The sequence below is a fragment of the Engraulis encrasicolus genome, chromosome 10 (assembly GCF_034702125.1).
Source record: "Engraulis encrasicolus isolate BLACKSEA-1 chromosome 10, IST_EnEncr_1.0, whole genome shotgun sequence".
NCBI lineage: Eukaryota > Metazoa > Chordata > Actinopteri > Clupeiformes > Engraulidae > Engraulis > Engraulis encrasicolus.
Genome location: NC_085866.1, coordinates 16,762,315 through 16,780,013, shown reverse-complemented (window position 1 = coordinate 16,780,013; position 17,699 = coordinate 16,762,315). Strand labels below are relative to the sequence as shown.

The following is a 17,699-nucleotide window of genomic DNA, read 5'->3' as shown; positions in this document are numbered from 1 at the left end:
AGACCATTGGTTAAGCGTTCTGAGTCCTGGTTTGCTCTTTTTACTGCCAAGACACTAAGTTGTTCCCTCAGCTTGACTTAATTATGTGCCAGGGGTCACTGACACTGCTCTTGTCTGTTTGACACTAATTGGCCCTAAAGAAACCATCTCTCTCTCTCTCTCTCTCTCTCTCTCTCTCTCTCTCTCTCTCTCTCTCTCTCTCTCTCTCTCTCTCTCTCTCTCTCACACACACACACACACACACACACACACACACACACACACACACACACACACACACACACACACACACACACAAAACACATTGTGTGTGTCTTTCGCAAGTGTGTGTGAATTGTGGGTGTATGAACATCCTCACAGTGCAGCCCAGTGCAGGTGAAAAGAAAAGGAAAGAATCTAATGCAACCATGAATGAATGAGAAAGGCCTAGTAGCCATGTTTCCCACTGAAACATAGGGCCTAGCTATTGATCTTTCCTTACATTAATTTAGAGTCGCCTGCCACAATTGTTTTGTTGGGGTGTGAGGAAATAGAACAATTTCCTGGAAATTGAGTTATTGATCTGGTCACACAAAAGCATTATCAGATGCTACCAGGAGTTGGAGACAAAACCTAAAATCACTCTATTTTAGGCCAACTATTAGGCCTACTATTACTATACTATAGGCCTACTAATACTATTACTATTACTCACGGGTGGAAAGTAACTAATTACATTTACTCAAGTATTGTACTTGAGTAGCTTTTATGAGTTCTTTGTACTTTTTAAGTAGTTTTTAAAAATAATACTTTTATTTTTACTTAGGCCTAAGTATAGGGTGACCAGATTTTTGTAGTCTGAAACCGAGACACTTTGTGCGTGACTGAAGGACAATATTTGGTGGGCGGGTCCTGGGTCCCCCAGGAAAATTTGTAATTTTTTTTTTTTAGATGCCATTTCCTGCATTCTAATCAATTTTAGAGGGAGGAATGACAAATCGCAACTGACTCCTTCAGACTTTCTATACAAGCACTGGCTGCCATTAAGGCAGGTAAACATGCAATCTTTTCCATATATTTACCCTGATAGACATGGCGCAATGTAGTGGTGGGTGGCCAAAACCGGGACATATTTGTGTCCCGAGAGAGTTTGCTCGGGACCTGGGACACACAACTCCAAACCGGGACTGTCCCGGTCAAACCGGGACGTCTGGTCACTCTACCTAAGTAGCCTACATTTTGACCCAAGTACTTTACTCTGTTACACTGGAACCTTGCCTGAGTACTGAGTAAAAAAATGGACAAAATGGCATGCAAAATAATGCCACAATCTGCCGAAAATTAAAGGTTGTGCAGGATGGCTGGCACACAGCATTTCCACTATTTTACTATCTTGGATCCATGTATTGGATGATGACTTGTGCCAAGCAAGATTTAGAGGATATGAGGACGATATTCAAGAAAAAAGAAACATTAAATTATCGAGAGGAAATAATTGAAAGTAACTAAGTACTTTTACTCAAATTACATTTTAAGTGAAGTACTTTCTACTTTTACTTCAGTAGATTTTTAGATAGGTACTTTTACTTTTAGGCCTACTTGAGTAGGATTTAGGCAAAGTAAAGATAGCATACTTTTACTTGAGTAGGCCTACAGATTTTCTGTAGGCTACTCTTTCCACCTCTGCTATTACTATTACCATAGCCTTTCTACCTATAAATCCTCTCTGCTATTACTATTAGGCCTACTAGGCCTATTACTATTACTATTGTATTACTATTGCTAGGCCTACTCTATGGTGGACAAAGCGTGGCCTTGGTTAACCTTAGGCAATTTGGGTTGACTTTGAAACAAACTGATAATCCTCTGCTTCACTTAAATTTGTCCTACAAAAAAAGAAAGAACGCTGTTCAGGCGAAATGCCACCAAAAGGCAGGATGGGGATGTTTTTGGGGTACAAAACGTTGAAGCAAATTGACCGTAAAGAAATCACGTGGTATAAATCCCTGCGTCGTTTCCATGGTTATGTTTATATGACAGAATTACTTGCTGGCCAATCCTCTTCGTGTAGTTGTGTTAAGTCGCAGCCATTGGTTTACGTCATTTATTTTTCAACCAATGAAAAGTTGTGCTTTTTACAAATCGTTGTGAACCCCGGAAGACTTTACTAGTGTGTTGGCCACTAGTGCAAAAAGACACTTCGCGGCCTCATAATTTGTCATTTTAAAGGTAAGAATTATAATACAACTATTATAACATTCTGCAGTCCCTATTATACTCTACTGAAACTGACTGTAACTGTAAGAGTAGACTATTATGATATGGTATTGGGTGAGGGAGACGTGTCCTCGTATGGATGAATAATTCGGAACTGAATGAAGGGTAATTTGGGCAGATTAAACAATCGACACGATAGCGAATTAATTGTAAATTGGAGTCGATTAGCATGCTAACAATTTAGCTGTCTGAAGGACATTTTGGTGGAGGATTCGAATGTCAGTTGGAACGTTTTTGTAGGACACACCGTGGGCTCTGCCAAGTCGGAGACAACAAGTCCTTGCTTTGATTATGCTCATATGCATATCCAAAAATTATAAAAGTTTAAGGAATAACGATCACAAACGCTAGCACAGGAAAAGTTGATTGTTAAGTTAACTATCATAACTTATCTGATTGTGTGGGAAACGGGATGAAATGCTTGATATGAGCTCGAGCTTGCTTGCTGCCATTGGCTTGCTTGCTGGCATTCGCTTGCTTGCCATTTAAATGCCCAACACCATCTCTGGTATCGTAACATAAAACTCTTCTATTTCCCCTCTCTCCAAATTATCTGTATTACATTAACTGTGTCACCTTTTCTACCATACAGTAAACTATTCTCTGCACTCAAATGGCGTCAAACTCACCCCTTCGTCAACAGAACCACGCCAGACCCCACCAAGGCCTTTCTGGGTCAGTTTGAGCCCCAAGCTATGTTTCTACTTAAAGTTTCTTTAATCATACATTACCATGTGCACATAGTTATGCCTTTTATTCAACAGAACCACTCTGTTTTCTCTCCCTCCAAAGAATCCTAAAGCCACACAACGAACAATGCAAGGCCACAGGCAGTGTAAAGGGCTCTAAAGTCAATACTGCCCAACATGGCTCCAAACGAGGAGGTGAAAACCAGGACCCCTCTACTTCCACACAGAAAGCTGCAAGCACAGTCAAGCTAAAAGGGCTCAGCAGACTCCCAGTGCTTGCAAAAACCTTTCAACCTCAACCCACCTCAGACAGCATATTGAAGAAATGGGAAGAGAGACCTCTGTTGGTGAGTCCGCAACATTGCTGAAAGATGGTTCAAAAGTCCACTATCAATGCCTCTGATGTCTGTTTTTTTATTGAATGCATCATTTTCTCATTGTTTTGTGTAAATGTTCCTCAGAGCAAAGACAAGAGGAAAAAGAAGTGCACCAAGCCTCAACCGTTCAACTTCTCGCAGCCCAGAGCCACTCGCCTAGCTGGCCAGAACCCCTCGGTCCCTCAGAGGGGCACCGTGGACACAAAGAATTTAACCGCACAACCAACCCCCAGTGGCAGCAAACCCAGCAACGCCAAAAAAGCAACAGGTGAGCAGATAGGATACAGAGCTAATACTTACAAAAAACACTTACCCTACTTGGCATTTGCATCTATTGTTCTGTATTCCTGTGCACTTTGCATCTGCAAGAGATGTATGCTATGATTATGTCCTCGATTCATGGAGTCATTAAGTCACTTTGGACAAAAGCATCTGCGAGATGAATGTAATCTGTCAAATGTAATGTAATACAGTGTTGGTGGTAGGTTGCTGTCATTGAATCGAAATGTGACAACTGCTCTGTTATTCCTCTGCTTGTCATCTATGCAGCATTCCAATGTATCATTGAAGCTGCATCTGTTTCGTACTTACAAACTGACGCATAACTGGAGCCATTTAAAAAAAAAAAATAGTAACAAAAAAATTATGTACACAACTCCAGATTTGAATAGATGTAACTATATACTAACTGTCGCAATTCCACATGTTTATGGGTCAATGGTGTTTTTTTTAGGCTACGGCGTGGTACAATGACAGCTAATGCTCATAATAATGCAATTGATAATTGATGTGCTTCAATGGATATGCTTCTTTAGATAATCCATTGAAAAGAAATTTAAAACAGCTCTACAATAGTGGTATTAGCTGTCATTGCACCACCCTGACATGTGCTGCTACTAAAATGTCATTGACCCTTCAACAGTTTTTGATTTAAACTTTTTTTGTTATTTGTTAATTTGTCTGTGAAGTGTACCAAGTACTCTGCATAACAGAAGTTGAGCATCATGCTCAGCCATTGGAGTCAGTTACTTTTTTTTATCAGTAAAACACCTGGGCTTGCCTGTAAAGCAGTTGCCTGGTTCTCACCAAACCATAGCAGCAACCACAAATCTATTTGTATGATCACGGCGTGATCTGCTTGGTCTTAGAAAGGGGGGGATGAGTGCTCGGCAACCAACATGGACAGAAATATCTAACGTGACTTCCCAAGACATAAAAAAGCACTGCCTCCTACTTGAAGCACAGAGTGAACTGCCTTGCAAACATGTGGACTTCACACGCAAGTCACCTCGACTAGGTGAATGCCAATCAGGGCAGATTACTGACGACATGGAGGTCCCATGCCAGCATAGCCAGGGTAAAATAAGTTCCTGGCTGCACAGCAGAGAATCTTAACGGTTAGCAACAACAATAAAAAGAAATAAAATGCCATTTAGGCTTGCATGCCCATGAGGATCCAGTTTGAGTCTAGTCTGTTTCATTTCTCAGCCATGCCCCATCTCTGTCCCACTCGTTTCCCGTCATCCTTTTTCTGTCGTTGTAAAATTAAGGCATGAACAAGCCCATATATATAATACAATTTTATTAAGGAGACTACACATATTTGGGAATAGTTAAGGTCAAGGTAATTCACTAATCTTGTTCTTTCCACTGCCCTCTTGGTCTCTCCTCTCCTTTCATCTCCTCTCATAACCCAACCCCTCCTCCTCCTTTTATCTCCTCTCTTCTCTGCTCCACTGCTCTCCTCTCCTCTCCTCTCCTCTCCTCTCCTCTCCTCTCCTCTCCTCTCCACTGCTCTCCTCTCCTCTCCTCTCTGCTCCACTGCTCTCCTCTCCTCTCCTCTCCTCTCCTCTCCTCTCCTCTCCTCTCTGCTCCACTGCTCTCCTCTCCTCTCCTCTCTCTCCTCTCCTCTCCTCTCCTCTCCACTGCTCTCCTCTCCTCTCCTCTCCTCTCCTCTCCTCTCCTCTCCTCTCTGCTCCACTGCTCTCCTCTCCTCTCCTCTCCTCTCCTCTCCTCTCCTCTCCTCGCCTCTCCTCGTAGATGGCTTCTGCCCAGACCCGTCTGCCCTGCGCAGCATCCTGCTGTCTGAGGGGGTGGCTGCTGCCAGCGGAGCACAGGACGCCACCCCTCGCCCCTCTGGACGTGGCACCTCCGTCTATATGGTCAGTGCTTGCCTGGTTACCACCAGACCTAATCACATGTGAGATTAGGTCTGTGGACCTGCCTACAGTAAATTCCGTAGGGGGCAGAATACTTGGCTATTATGACACACTGCCCTGCTCTCTGATTGGACAGAGACACTAAGTGCGTTTATATGCAGTTCAGTATCCCGAATATGAGGCTTATCCCGATTATTATCATATTCGGGATTAGGTGTTTATGTGAGCACAGAGCGTTGTATCCCAGTCTACATTCTTGGCCGTTATAGAATTCTCTTCAAATGCGTGTGGCCTGGATACCAGCAACAGCGTTCTATGGGAAGCCCCTGTATTTGGGATAAGGTGTATACATGCGTCAGTATCCCGGCTTCTTTCGGAATACTCCACCTAGCATATCCCGATTTCTCAGTATCCCAAATAAGGGCTTATTCAGGATACTGAGGTGTTTATATGCTCAGCGCAAATTCAGGATACTTAATATCCCGATCATATTCCGGATACTGAACTGCATGTATACGCACTCAGTGTAAAGGTCGGAATGCTTGGCCATTATGACACACCCGTCCAGCTCTCTGATTGGACAGAGACAGGGACCATGATCTTGTCCGTTATGAGTCATCATCGCATTCGCCAGACTGTCTTTCAGATCGAAACGATTGTGTAGGACTAAAGGCAGCATGGGAGTTCCCCGGCTAGGTCAGTGCTGCTCATGAGTACAAGTACAGTAACCCCACAAACACACCAGATTTAGAAATGACCTGTGGTCTCACAATGTCCTCCGCCCAACCAAACACACTATACATTGATCACAGAAAGTTTTTCTAAGATCCAAGGGAAAACTATGGAGCGGGTTAGTTTCATATCGTGGACACTGTTGTTGTTACATGAAAAATGTATGTAATTAAATGTGAATAGTTCTGTTCCCTTTCAGCCCCAGAGAGTGCCTATGAGAAGTGCCCAAAGGAGAAAACCAGAAGGCAACACAGGTAAGTGGTGACAACAAGTTGGTTCTCCCGACATCCATTGTCAATGCTTTCTATTACAACAGTTGGGGATAGTGCAAATGTCTGAGAACACTATATGAGTTTACACTGAAATTCATTTTGCATCCCTGAGCAAGACTCGTTTAAGACGGGACATACACATAACATCACATCACAAGACTACAGGTTTAAAATACCTTCTTTTTATTGAGTTAAAAAATGTTGGTCCAACTTGGTCCCGTTTTGGAAAAAAAAACGATAAAATCTGATTATACTGCGCTTTTTGGTTTTAGGAGGTTACGTCGTACTAGCCAAGAACGCAGTATAACGCGCATTATACTGCACTTCTCCATTGACACCGTGGTTTTGGTGTAGACAGTAATACCACAACAGAACGCAGTATAATGATCTTTCAGCTAAAAAGTAATGAAAATGTTTGGTTTTTTGCTTTTTTCTTGTGTGCATAAATTTCCACCATAAAAAAGTATGATATGGAAGTGTCATCACCACTTTACCTCCAACACTGTTGCGTGGCCAGAATGGAAACTTTAAAGCCTTTTTTATCAGTTTGCCATTTTGAATTGTACTGCGTTCTGAAATTGTAGGGCAGTGTGGTCGTTGTGCCTTATAGGGGCGACCGCCTTTGGAGACCCAGATAAACGGCCCTGCCCCTCCCCATCTCTCGAATACTACCCCGTGTCTCAATGCACGCACTTGTGCACTTCGGGCACTGTGTTTCAGTGCCTTGGGCACTCACGCTGAAAATTTGCGTCTGTGCACTGAAAGCCCGGATGATCCCCTAACAATGGCGGAAACGGAAATGGTGCTTAAATGAGGGACACTGCACGCACTAAACGGCCGCCATGTTGACGATGAAACGGAGGAAACGTGGCATTAAATTCAGTAGAATAAGAGTTTGGTCAACAGTCTCCTAATTCTATAAGTAATGTTGCTGAGACACCAACCTTTACATGCCAAGCCAAGTATTATGTGTGATGGTTGTCCTTTGGGGTGAAGGAGATGTAAATACAAGCAGGAGACGCTGTGCATTGTAAACAGTAGCCAACCGATATTTTGGCGAGCTAATGTCATGCTCAGCTGTCACTTCCAGCGAGGGCACAGTGCATAGTGCTCAAATTTTTCCACGACACTATGCACTGAAGACCTCAGTGCACTGTGTGCACTCTGTGCACTAACCATCAGTGCACTGACACAATTGCGTGGAATGAGACATAGGGCTAGTTTCCAGCCTCCATCTTAAATGTCTTGTCTGAATAAGTCACTGCATCACATACCCTCATCACTCATCACTGGCACTCGCATCACTCATACATAAAAACAATGTGTGTTCTGCAGGTCACGTGGCGTTTGTGCCAGATGCGGCGTCCCTGGGCAGCATCCTGAGAGACGAGGGCATCCAGCCACTAGGGGGAGCCACCCCCTACACCTCCACATGCCCCCCAGCCAGACACACATCCATATACACCGTGAGTAGTAAACACACACACACGCACACGCACACGCACACACACACACACACACACACACCACACACATTATATATACCACCCCTCACACCTCCATATGCCCCCCAGTCAGACACACATCCACATACACCATGAGCAGTAAACAAACACACACACATTCACACACACACACACACACACACACACACACACACACACACACACACACACACACACACACACACACACACACACACACACAGTTGAGGAATGAGTTTGTTACGGATATACATTTTTGATTATAGTTGATTATAATGGTATAGTTTGATTATAATTTGGCTCAAAGTAAATATAAATGATTGTCCAATTTCAGCCTCAGAGAGTGCCCGTGAAGAGCACACAAAAGAAGCAGCCCGAAGCCAAAGCAGGTCAGTACTGAAGAACTAATGTTGTTATTGTTACTGCTTTTTTGATAATGTTACCTGTAGATGCAGTAGGTGTCTCGTACATTGAATGTTGGATGGTGTGAAATGCTCAAGTGGCCAAAAACGACTATTTGTATTTCTCCTGCAAGATGCTATCGTATCTTGTCAGTTAATGCTTACATCAACCAGCTGTGTGTGTCTGTGGCTGTGTGTGTGTGTGTGTTGCAGGTCACGAGGCGTTTGTGCCAGACGCGGCGTCCCTGGGCAGCATCCTGAGAGACGAGGGCATCCAGCCACTAGGGGGAGCCACCCCCCACACCTCCACATGCCCCCCAGCCAGACACACATCCATATACACCGTGAGTAGTAAACACACACACACACACACACACACACACACACACACATGCACACATTATATATACCACCCCTCACACCTCCACATGCCCCCCAGCCAGACACACATCCATATACACTGTGCGTAGTAAACCCCCCCCCACAGACACACACACACACACACACACACACACACACACACACACACACACACACACACACACAGACACAGTGTGTACCACCCCCCAGACCTCCACATGACCCCCAAAATGCAGTCAACATTCCTGCTAAATATTCATAACAACTTTTCGAAAGCTATCCAAAACTTTAAGATTTTTTAAATTCTAATGAAGTGCATGTAAACGTTTGACTTTGATGAAAATGCTGAAAACATAATGAAAAATTATTTCTCTCCTTAATCTTTGATTTGGAAATGTTGGCCTGTGGAAATAATTTTTATAATCCTAAATTGCCTTAAACTGTACAGGGTCATTCCACGCCAAATCAACAAGAGCCCGCGCACTTAGGTCTCAAAAAATTCTGAAAATATTACCAAGTGTACCCATGGTACTTAAGAGAAGCACTGTAAATTTATTTGAATGTAAGATGTATACTCTCCGTGTTACAGCCAATTTTACTGGGGGAGGGGGGTGCCCATTTTGTTCACACTCTTTTTTTTGTCAAAGTTCACAAGCCCGTAGCTCAATAACTAAACCATGTAGGAAGCTCAAATTTGGCATGATGGTACATAGATAGGAATAGTTTGTTGCAAAACTGTCATTTTTGGTCTGTATGATCCTGCATCGTCATGGCATTCCCTCAAAGATGATACAAATTGTACTGGAGTTTTTGGCTGTGCTCTGTTTAGGCCTTCAGAAGACATATTTGTGCCAAACATAGCCTCTTTTTTTTTTTTCCCTTGTAGAGACAAGTAGGAACACTCTCATAAAAAACTATACATAGAAAGGAAACCCCATCAGTGTTTGACCAGAAGACCTTACAAGTGTTACAAATCATTTTGGGTGTCATTTTCAGAGCTCCAGAACCCCTCGTGGGATTGTCCACAGATTTTTATTTTATTTTTTTCTTCATTCTCCATGAATTCTTCTTTTTAAAAATGCAAATGAGACTTGTCTTATGTGATGTTTTCTTTTGTAATTTCGAACCTGAACATGGGCAACATGCACATTGAGGGCAATATGTTTTCTATGTGTTTCTTCCGCTGCCATCTGCTGGTCAAAAAAAGTAACAACATGACTCCTTGTGCCTGACCTACTGTCTCTTTTGGTGTGCGAACCTGCTCCCACATTGAACGCTCCTGAAATCATTGAAATTGAAAGGGATACCTGCACCCCTGCACAGGGACTCTCGGGTGATCATGTCTGGGCAAAATTTGCATTTGATTATTTAGTCTTTACATTAAATGTTATCGAAATCATGTTGCTCTCTTTTTGCATTTTGCCCATGTTCAGGGTGGAAATTACAAAAGAAAACATCACATAAGACAAGTCTCATTGGCATTTTTAAAAAGAAGACTTCATGGAGAATGAAGAAAAATATAAAATAAAAATCTGTGGACAATCCCACAAGGTGTTCTGGTGCTCTGAAAATGACACCCAAAATGATTTGTCGGACTTGTGAGGTCTTCTGGTCAAACACTGATGGGGTTTCCTTTCTATTTATAGATTTTTATGGGACTGTTTCTATTTGTATCTACAAGGGGAAAAATCATGAGGCTATGTTGGGCACAAATATGTCTTCTGAAGGCCTAAACAGAGCACAGCCAAAAACTCCAGTACAATTTGTATCATCTTTGAGGGAATGCTATGACGATGCAGGATCATACAGACCAAAACTGACAGTTTTGCAACAAACTATTCCTATCTATGTACCAGCATGCCAAATTTGAGCTTCCTACATGGTTTAGTTCTTGAGCTACGGGCTTGTGAACTTTGACAAAAAAAAGAATGTGAACAAAATGGGAACCCCCCTACCCCAGTAAAATTGGCTGTAACACGGAGAGTATACATCTTACATTCAAATAAATTTACAGTGCTTCTCTTAAGTACCATGGGTACACTTGGTAATATTTTCAGATTTTTTTGAGACCTAAGTGCGCAGGCTCTTGTTGATTTGGCGTGGAATGACCCTACAGGTTTGATCTGATTTTAAATCAGAGAATGCAGTGAAATATGATTTCTGTCTCTCTTAACATACCATGTAAAGTTCTTGCTGTAACTGTATATGCACTATTACTATCTATGGTGTGTGTGTGTGCGCGTGTGTGTGTGTGTGCGTGTGTGTGTGTGTGTGTGTGTGTGTGTGTGTGCGCATATGCGTGCGCTGTAGGCCCAGAGAGTGCCCGTGTCGAAGCCTCGCACTGTGACGGCCTCCTCTGTCAAAGGTGAGTGGAGTGGAGTGGGGCCCCAAGTGTCTCTGATACCCCTGCTTTCTTCTAGCCTGGGAAATCCAATGCTGTTTTTACAATCATTCTGATTTCAAAGATGGCATGGATGCTCGACGGAGAGCGGGGAGGGATGGAAAGATTATTTGATCGATGGATGCTTGCAGTTTGTTTGAAATGCAACTGACACGATGGATTAGCTATGGGCTTTCTGCTTGCATTTATTAGATGACTGTGGAATATTATACATGGGTTTTAAATTTTTGTTTTAACCTGACTGCGCACAACTCAACCTCTGATTGTTGGAAACCGCTGTCGGTCACGTGGTTGGCTGCCACCTTGCCCCTCCTCGCAACATCGTGTTTACAAACATGGCGAACCCATGTATAAAGGCAGGCTAATTTACGCACAAGCACCAAGTAAAATAGCTACTTTACAAATATTGGAGAGGACAGATTTTTTTTTTTTTTTTTTTTTTATAAATGTAAACAAAATGTAGCAGGGTACATACTGTGCCTTTTAACAGAAATGATGAGAAGGTCAAAAGTTGTCTTCTTTAAGAGGGCTGGCTGTGAGTGTCTGCTGACATTTGCTCAGCTGTGTGTGTGTGTGTGTGTCTGTGTGTGTCTGTGTGTGTGTGTGTGTGTGTGTGTGTGTGTGTGTGTGTGTGTGTGTGTGTGTGTGTGTGTGTGTGTGTGTCTGTGTGTGTGTGTCTGTGTGTGTACGCATGCGTGTGTCTTTCAGGGAGCGCGGTGACCTTCTCTCCCGACCCCACCGCCCTGCGCAGCATTCTGCAGAACGAGGGTGTGCAGCCAGGGGGCGCTACTCCCCTCTCCTCTGCAACCCTCCCTCCTACCGGCCGGACCACCTCCTTATACAAAGTCAGTTATATAGCATGTAATATATGATTGCGTGTGTTGTTTGTGTGTGTGTATATATGTAATGATGCGTTGTCAGTTCTCACTCTACTTGCTGTTTACACAACTTTATTTGAACATGGATTATGGACCGGTGAATACAAGAACATGGCTGTGTTTGAACAAAGGTTATGGAATGATATCACGTGCAATATGCTTTTTCCCCCCCCAAACTACTTAATGTCAGCTGTATTTTGTATGAATTATACAAATGGTATGCAATACAATTAATTAATAATTGTGTGTGTGTGTGTGTGTGTGTGTGTGTGTGTGTGTGTGTGTGTGTGTGTGTGTGTGTGTGTGTGTGTGTGTGTGTGTGTGTGTGTGTGTGTGTGTGTGTGTGTGTGTGTGTGTGTGTGTGTGTGTGTGTGTGTCTAGGCACAGAGGGTTCCTGTGACAAAACCCCGCATTGAAAAATGTGAAGCACTAAAAGGTCAGATCTTTTGTTTTATTTTTTTCTTGATTTCTCTTTAGTTGCAAGTGTTTGCTCAGACTTTGCTCACGTCTGTGCGCGCCCGCTTGTGTGTGTGTGGCTGTGCTTGTGTGTGTGTCTGTCTGTCTGTCTGTCTTCATGTGTGTGCGTGTCTGTCTGTCTGTTCGTGTGTGTTGTGTGTGTGTGTGTGTGTGTGTGCTGTGTGTGCTGTGTGTGTGTGTGTGCCCTCCTCAGGCCCAGGTCGAGTAAGCCCCGGAGTCTCCCCCCAGAAAGGCACGCCTCAAAGAGTCCCCTGCACCCAGCCACGCTCCATGGTGAGTGAACAACCCCAATCCAGTATCTATTTTGACAAGGCAGTATTACATGCGAAGCCCCAGACTCCCTCCCATTTTCACACTTGCATTTTAATTATTGTGTGTGTGTGTGTGTGTGTGTGTGTCTGTGTGTGTGTGTGTGTGTGTGTGTGTGTGTGTGTGTGTGTCTGTGTGTGTGTGTGTAAACCTTAGAAACGGCTCCTGTCTGCTTATCGACGCACGCCAAAGCTCACAGCGTCTCCGTGCCTGAAGGGGGAGGCTGAGCCCAGTCCCGTGCCATCACAGGGGGAGGTGAGTAGAGCGAGGGCAGGTGGCTTTCATTAACTGTGGACACAAGAGAAAGCTGTCTGAAAGGGATGTTTGGGTGACCGGCCGTGTGAACTGACCCTGTGGAGCTCTCGATGGACTGTTCTGGTGGAAACAGGACAGTTGAGGTGCACATTAATTCTACCGTGACTTGGATGGCTGTGGTGCTATGGTTTTTGGATACAGTCGGGGTTAGCACCCAAACATCCCTTTCAGAGAGTTCAGACAGCTTCCACTTGCATCCACAGTTAATCATGTTGGATCCTGTCCTTCTTGGTGGTATGCAGACATTACCGTGGCCCTTGACACATCACAAAGACTTGCTAATAATATGTCACCCATAATGCTGTGTGCATTGCAAAATTTTGAGCAAAACTGTGCTCTTATCCTGCTAATTGAATCTTCACACTCTACCTTACTGATGCAATGTGGAATTAATGGAGATTGGCCAACAGGCTGGTCTACTTGAGCCATGAAACGTCGCATTCTAAAATGACCGGTGTTTCCATTATTTTGTCCAACCCCTGTATGTCACACGCTTCTACTTCCGGTCCACGGGGCCTTAAAGTGATACTAAGCTCATATTACACCTCCCCTTGAGTTAATTTATTGAGTTTTACCTTTCTCCTGTACTTCCTGCCGTTCTCTGAGAACACCAGTGCAAATTGTACCTCCAAGCTAGCAGTTAACATTGAGTCCTATGAGACCAGCTAGCCGCCGGCTGGTCTCATAGGACTCAATGTTAACTGCTAGCATGGAGGAATAATGTGCAATGCCGTACTCAGAGAATGGTTGAAAGTACAGGAGAAAGGTAAAACTCAATAATTTAACTCAAAGGGAGGTGTAATATGAGCTTATTCCGAAAATGGGACAGTATCACTTTAACTCGGAAAAGTTTTGAATGGGAGTGAATTGAGTGAGTCAACCTAAATCCTGATTCCATTTGGTACATGCTCTGGATTTCACATTTGATAGCAGTGAATTTTCTAAGATTTGGAAAAAAATACCTTTTAAATTGCGCTTGCAAGATAGAGTCATTACATCTTGTGACATCCTCTTCAGGCCTCACAAGGGAGAACAGGAGGATGATTGAATGTACACCTATTGTAGCGGTTACACTTCAAGAATTGTACTAGAAACCAAAATAAGCTTGCCAAGATGTCATTTTTGCAATCACCCAATAACTAGACTTGAACGAAAATGTTTAGACTATTTAGACTTGTTTTAAGACATTTGCCAGTGGGGCACGATTTTTTTTTTCCTGACCAAGAAAATCATTTGCATCTGATTGTTTGAAACTGCCATCACTCAAAAAATGGGCTCGCATGATTGGCTGCTTAGCATCTCGCCCCTCCTCAAAGCATGAATGTTTGTAAACAGGAAACCATGGAGGTAGTATAAGAACTGGAGAGTGTGAATAAGTCCCGCTTCCAGTCATTCCAATAGGAAATGCTAAGCTAGTGAATTCAGCCAAAATTGAACAAATTTTTAAGCTTCAAAGATGGAGTCGTTTACTCAGCCAATTACGTGCCACGTTATTGTCTGACTTACGGTTAATCAGAAAGCTATGTGGAAGACGGGCATTGGATGCATGGAGGTGCCCAACCACAGACCTGTAAAGGTTGCGCACCCACCAATCATCATGAGCGAAGTGGAGCGAAGTGGATGTCGGAAATGCGAAAATGGTGACTTGCTAATCGGCGAAGCTAGCCAGCCAAATCCTGCCCCTTTGCAGAAAACCCATCTATGCATAAAGGGGTATTAACCCCATTGCAAAACTAGACCCCAGAAGCAATTGGCCTTTAGCACCTCTCTCTTTTCAAATCTCTCTGGTAAGAACACTAGACCTCTGGGCTGTCTTCCATTGTGTGTTTATGAACATGTGTCATCAGGATGAGGTGGTCAAGATGCTGTTTGAGGAAGAGGAGGAGGAGATGATGAAGAGTGGCGAGGCCCCACTTCAGGCCAGCCAACAGGCAGCGGAGTCTCAGGCAGAGGTGAGTGGATCAATGAGGAGTTAAGATTATAGTTCAGCAACGGCGCCTGTTGCTTACGGTCGCTAACCACTGTTGATGTTATAGATCTGCGCACGAGGTGTCATGTCGTTAGCTACATTTGGCTACATAGCTACAAGGCTACAGTACAGTAGTCAGACTGCAGGCATTGTGCTGCGAGTGCTAAACTGATGTAGTGTTTGTTTGCTACTTACTAATTCAGTCATTGTAGCTTCATTTATTTACACAGACTAGAAAGAAATTGTTCGTATTCCACAGAATATTGACAGTTTGGCTCTCAACTACCGGAGAACTGTGCCGCCACAAGAAGAAGGAAGTATCGAGACGACCTATCACAGCGCCTTTTCTCTGCGACCTTCGCAACCGTCTGTCGCGTAGTCAGGATTTTTTTGAGGCGCGCGACGACGGTTGCAGAGCCTCTGCGCGGGGGGTGTGGTCGCGCACAGACGGTTGCACAGGCTCTGCAACCGTCAGCGCCAATAAGTATAAATTGGCCTTAAGTAGTACCACACGACAGTGTGCTGCAACCACAGCTAATGCCACTATCATATGGATGCTTTTTGTGTGTGTATTATTTAAGCATATACTTTGCAGTACATTAATTACCAATTTACTAATTAATTCAAGGGCATATGCTGTAGTTATACCACCTGATGTCTTAGCCCAAAAATAACGTTGCTTTGTTTCGGTTCCTACTTGTAATGGATGATCCCATTATCCTTACTCTCATCCTCCCTTCCTCCCTTGCCTGCTTTTTTGCTTTTTCTTGCCTTTCAATATTTGAGTGCATTTCAGTATTTCTCAAAAGTACAATTCTAGTATCATTTTCTCATTTGAAAACAATCTTTTCAACTCCAGGCGCAAAACCAGACCCTTTCACAGGTTTTGTACAAGATGAATTTATGAACTGTGGGCTGATTTTACAGGCATAACTTATTTCTCTTCTATCTTCTACTTGTGCTCTCTCTCTCTCTCTCTCAGCAGTCCTCTTCCCTAGTTGAGCGTCCTCATCCTCCTCTGTCTCCTCAGGTGCTCCACAGGCCCTTCATCCAGTCGCTCCAGAGGGAGTCCGTCATCGTGCTCAGCTCAGGCCTGAGGCTCTTTGGTGGGGCAGGGACGCCTGCTCGACCCCCTGCAGAACCCCCCACAGCTCTACCCACCCCTGTGCCACCTCCTGACTTGCCTACCCCGCTAGCAGTTCCTCTGACCACCACTGCTTTCCTACCACCCGCCCCGCCCACTCCTCTGCCACTTCCACAGCCCGCCCCTCTTCTACCAACCGGTCAGCCCGCCGCTGTGCCCCTTTCTCTGCCCACCTCGATTCCGCCACCCGGCCCGTGCGCTACCACTGCGGTGCCAGCTGCCATTCCACCACTGTCCCTGCCAACCCCTCCTCCACAACCACCATCCACGGTGTCCTGCGATGCCGAGGCTGCCCCGAGTCTCGCCCAGCTCCAGTGCCCGCCGTGCCCCAGTGAGGCGCCAGTCGCCAGGCAGCAGGACTCACTGCTGCCCCCTCTGCCAACCGGGTTGAAGAGTGCCTTTGACTCTGTGGGCTCTGTGGGCAGGACTACTGCCACCCCTGGCAACACCATGGCGCTCTGCCAGAAGAGAGGTAGGAAGACGCCAGAGAATCGTATATGAGAGTGAGATAAAGCAGGCGGGTTCTTTTCCGGTATTCACTTTACGTCGGGTGAACGCCCCTTTAGGAGACCTTCGATTAGGAGACCTTCGGAGTCTTGAGGTAGAGAATAAATGGAGTCCCCTTAGCGCTGTAGATGGCGGTAGCGCACGTCTTGTGCAAAAATCACGAAAAGAGAAGAAGAAGGAGGGACAACGCCCCCTTAGGAGACCAAATTTTGAGCACACGCTTTTGCATTGAGTGGGCGTGTTTCGATTCCTCTTATTATATATCCAACCTCTTTGAAGACGCCTTCATCTCCATTTACTTTGCTTTACATCAGGGGTTCCCAAACTGGGGGTCGGGACTCCTTGGGCGGTCGTGGAGGTATTGCAGGGGGGTCGTAGAGAGAAGAGACTGTTTTGGAGAACCTTGAATATTTGCTTTTACTGTATATGATATAACACTTCCATAAGTTGGTTGGTAACTGTATTCACTAGTACTTAACCCTAAAATTCAATAATATTAAGGGACAAAAATGTTTGGAAATAGAAATGATCTTGGGACCAAAAGTTGGTTCCAGGCAGCAGAAAAAAAGTTGGATTCAGGAAAATGCTGCTAGAAATCACTCCCTAGCAGCTAGCCGACTTCAGATAAATATTTTGAGTTTGTTATCTACCTTTGGATTTGTAGGATTTGCATTTTTGAATCAGGAACATCCATTGTACCTTTTGGTCTCCGCAACATAAGTAAAACCCTCTCGGCTCAGGGGACTATCACTCCAAGAATGTCAATTTGTTTGGTGTTGAACTAACTGGTCTTGAAATGTGTTATCAGCCCAGGATCTACTGTCGTGACAACACTTTTGTGTGTGTGTAGTGTGTAGTGTGTGTGAGTTGCGTGTTGTACTTGGAGGTGCTTTTAGATAAGGTGTGCCACCCTCATCTCCCTATATCTACCTATCTAGCACTCTTATTCTCTCATCCTCTCTCGCTCTC

At 44.3% G+C, this 17,699-nt stretch overlaps 1 protein-coding gene across 1 annotated transcript in view; it reads left to right on the top strand.

The window, feature by feature from the left end:
- The first annotated feature begins 2,121 nt into the window (after positions 1-2,121).
- troap (trophinin associated protein) overlaps positions 2,122-17,699 on the top strand; it is a 17,819-nt gene continuing 2,241 nt past the window's right edge. Inside the window, exons 1-16 of the mRNA XM_063208204.1 lie at positions 2,122-2,208; positions 2,849-2,931; positions 3,049-3,292; positions 3,407-3,590; positions 5,363-5,484; positions 6,413-6,467; positions 7,821-7,951; positions 8,304-8,358; positions 8,584-8,714; positions 11,041-11,095; positions 11,840-11,976; positions 12,391-12,445; positions 12,680-12,759; positions 12,952-13,050; positions 14,958-15,062; positions 16,110-16,695. Of these exons, the coding sequence (XP_063064274.1) occupies positions 2,870-2,931; positions 3,049-3,292; positions 3,407-3,590; positions 5,363-5,484; positions 6,413-6,467; positions 7,821-7,951; positions 8,304-8,358; positions 8,584-8,714; positions 11,041-11,095; positions 11,840-11,976; positions 12,391-12,445; positions 12,680-12,759; positions 12,952-13,050; positions 14,958-15,062; positions 16,110-16,695 (2,101 nt within the window). The 5' untranslated portion in view covers positions 2,122-2,208; positions 2,849-2,869. The remainder of the gene's footprint in view (positions 2,209-2,848; positions 2,932-3,048; positions 3,293-3,406; positions 3,591-5,362; positions 5,485-6,412; positions 6,468-7,820; positions 7,952-8,303; positions 8,359-8,583; positions 8,715-11,040; positions 11,096-11,839; positions 11,977-12,390; positions 12,446-12,679; positions 12,760-12,951; positions 13,051-14,957; positions 15,063-16,109; positions 16,696-17,699) is intronic.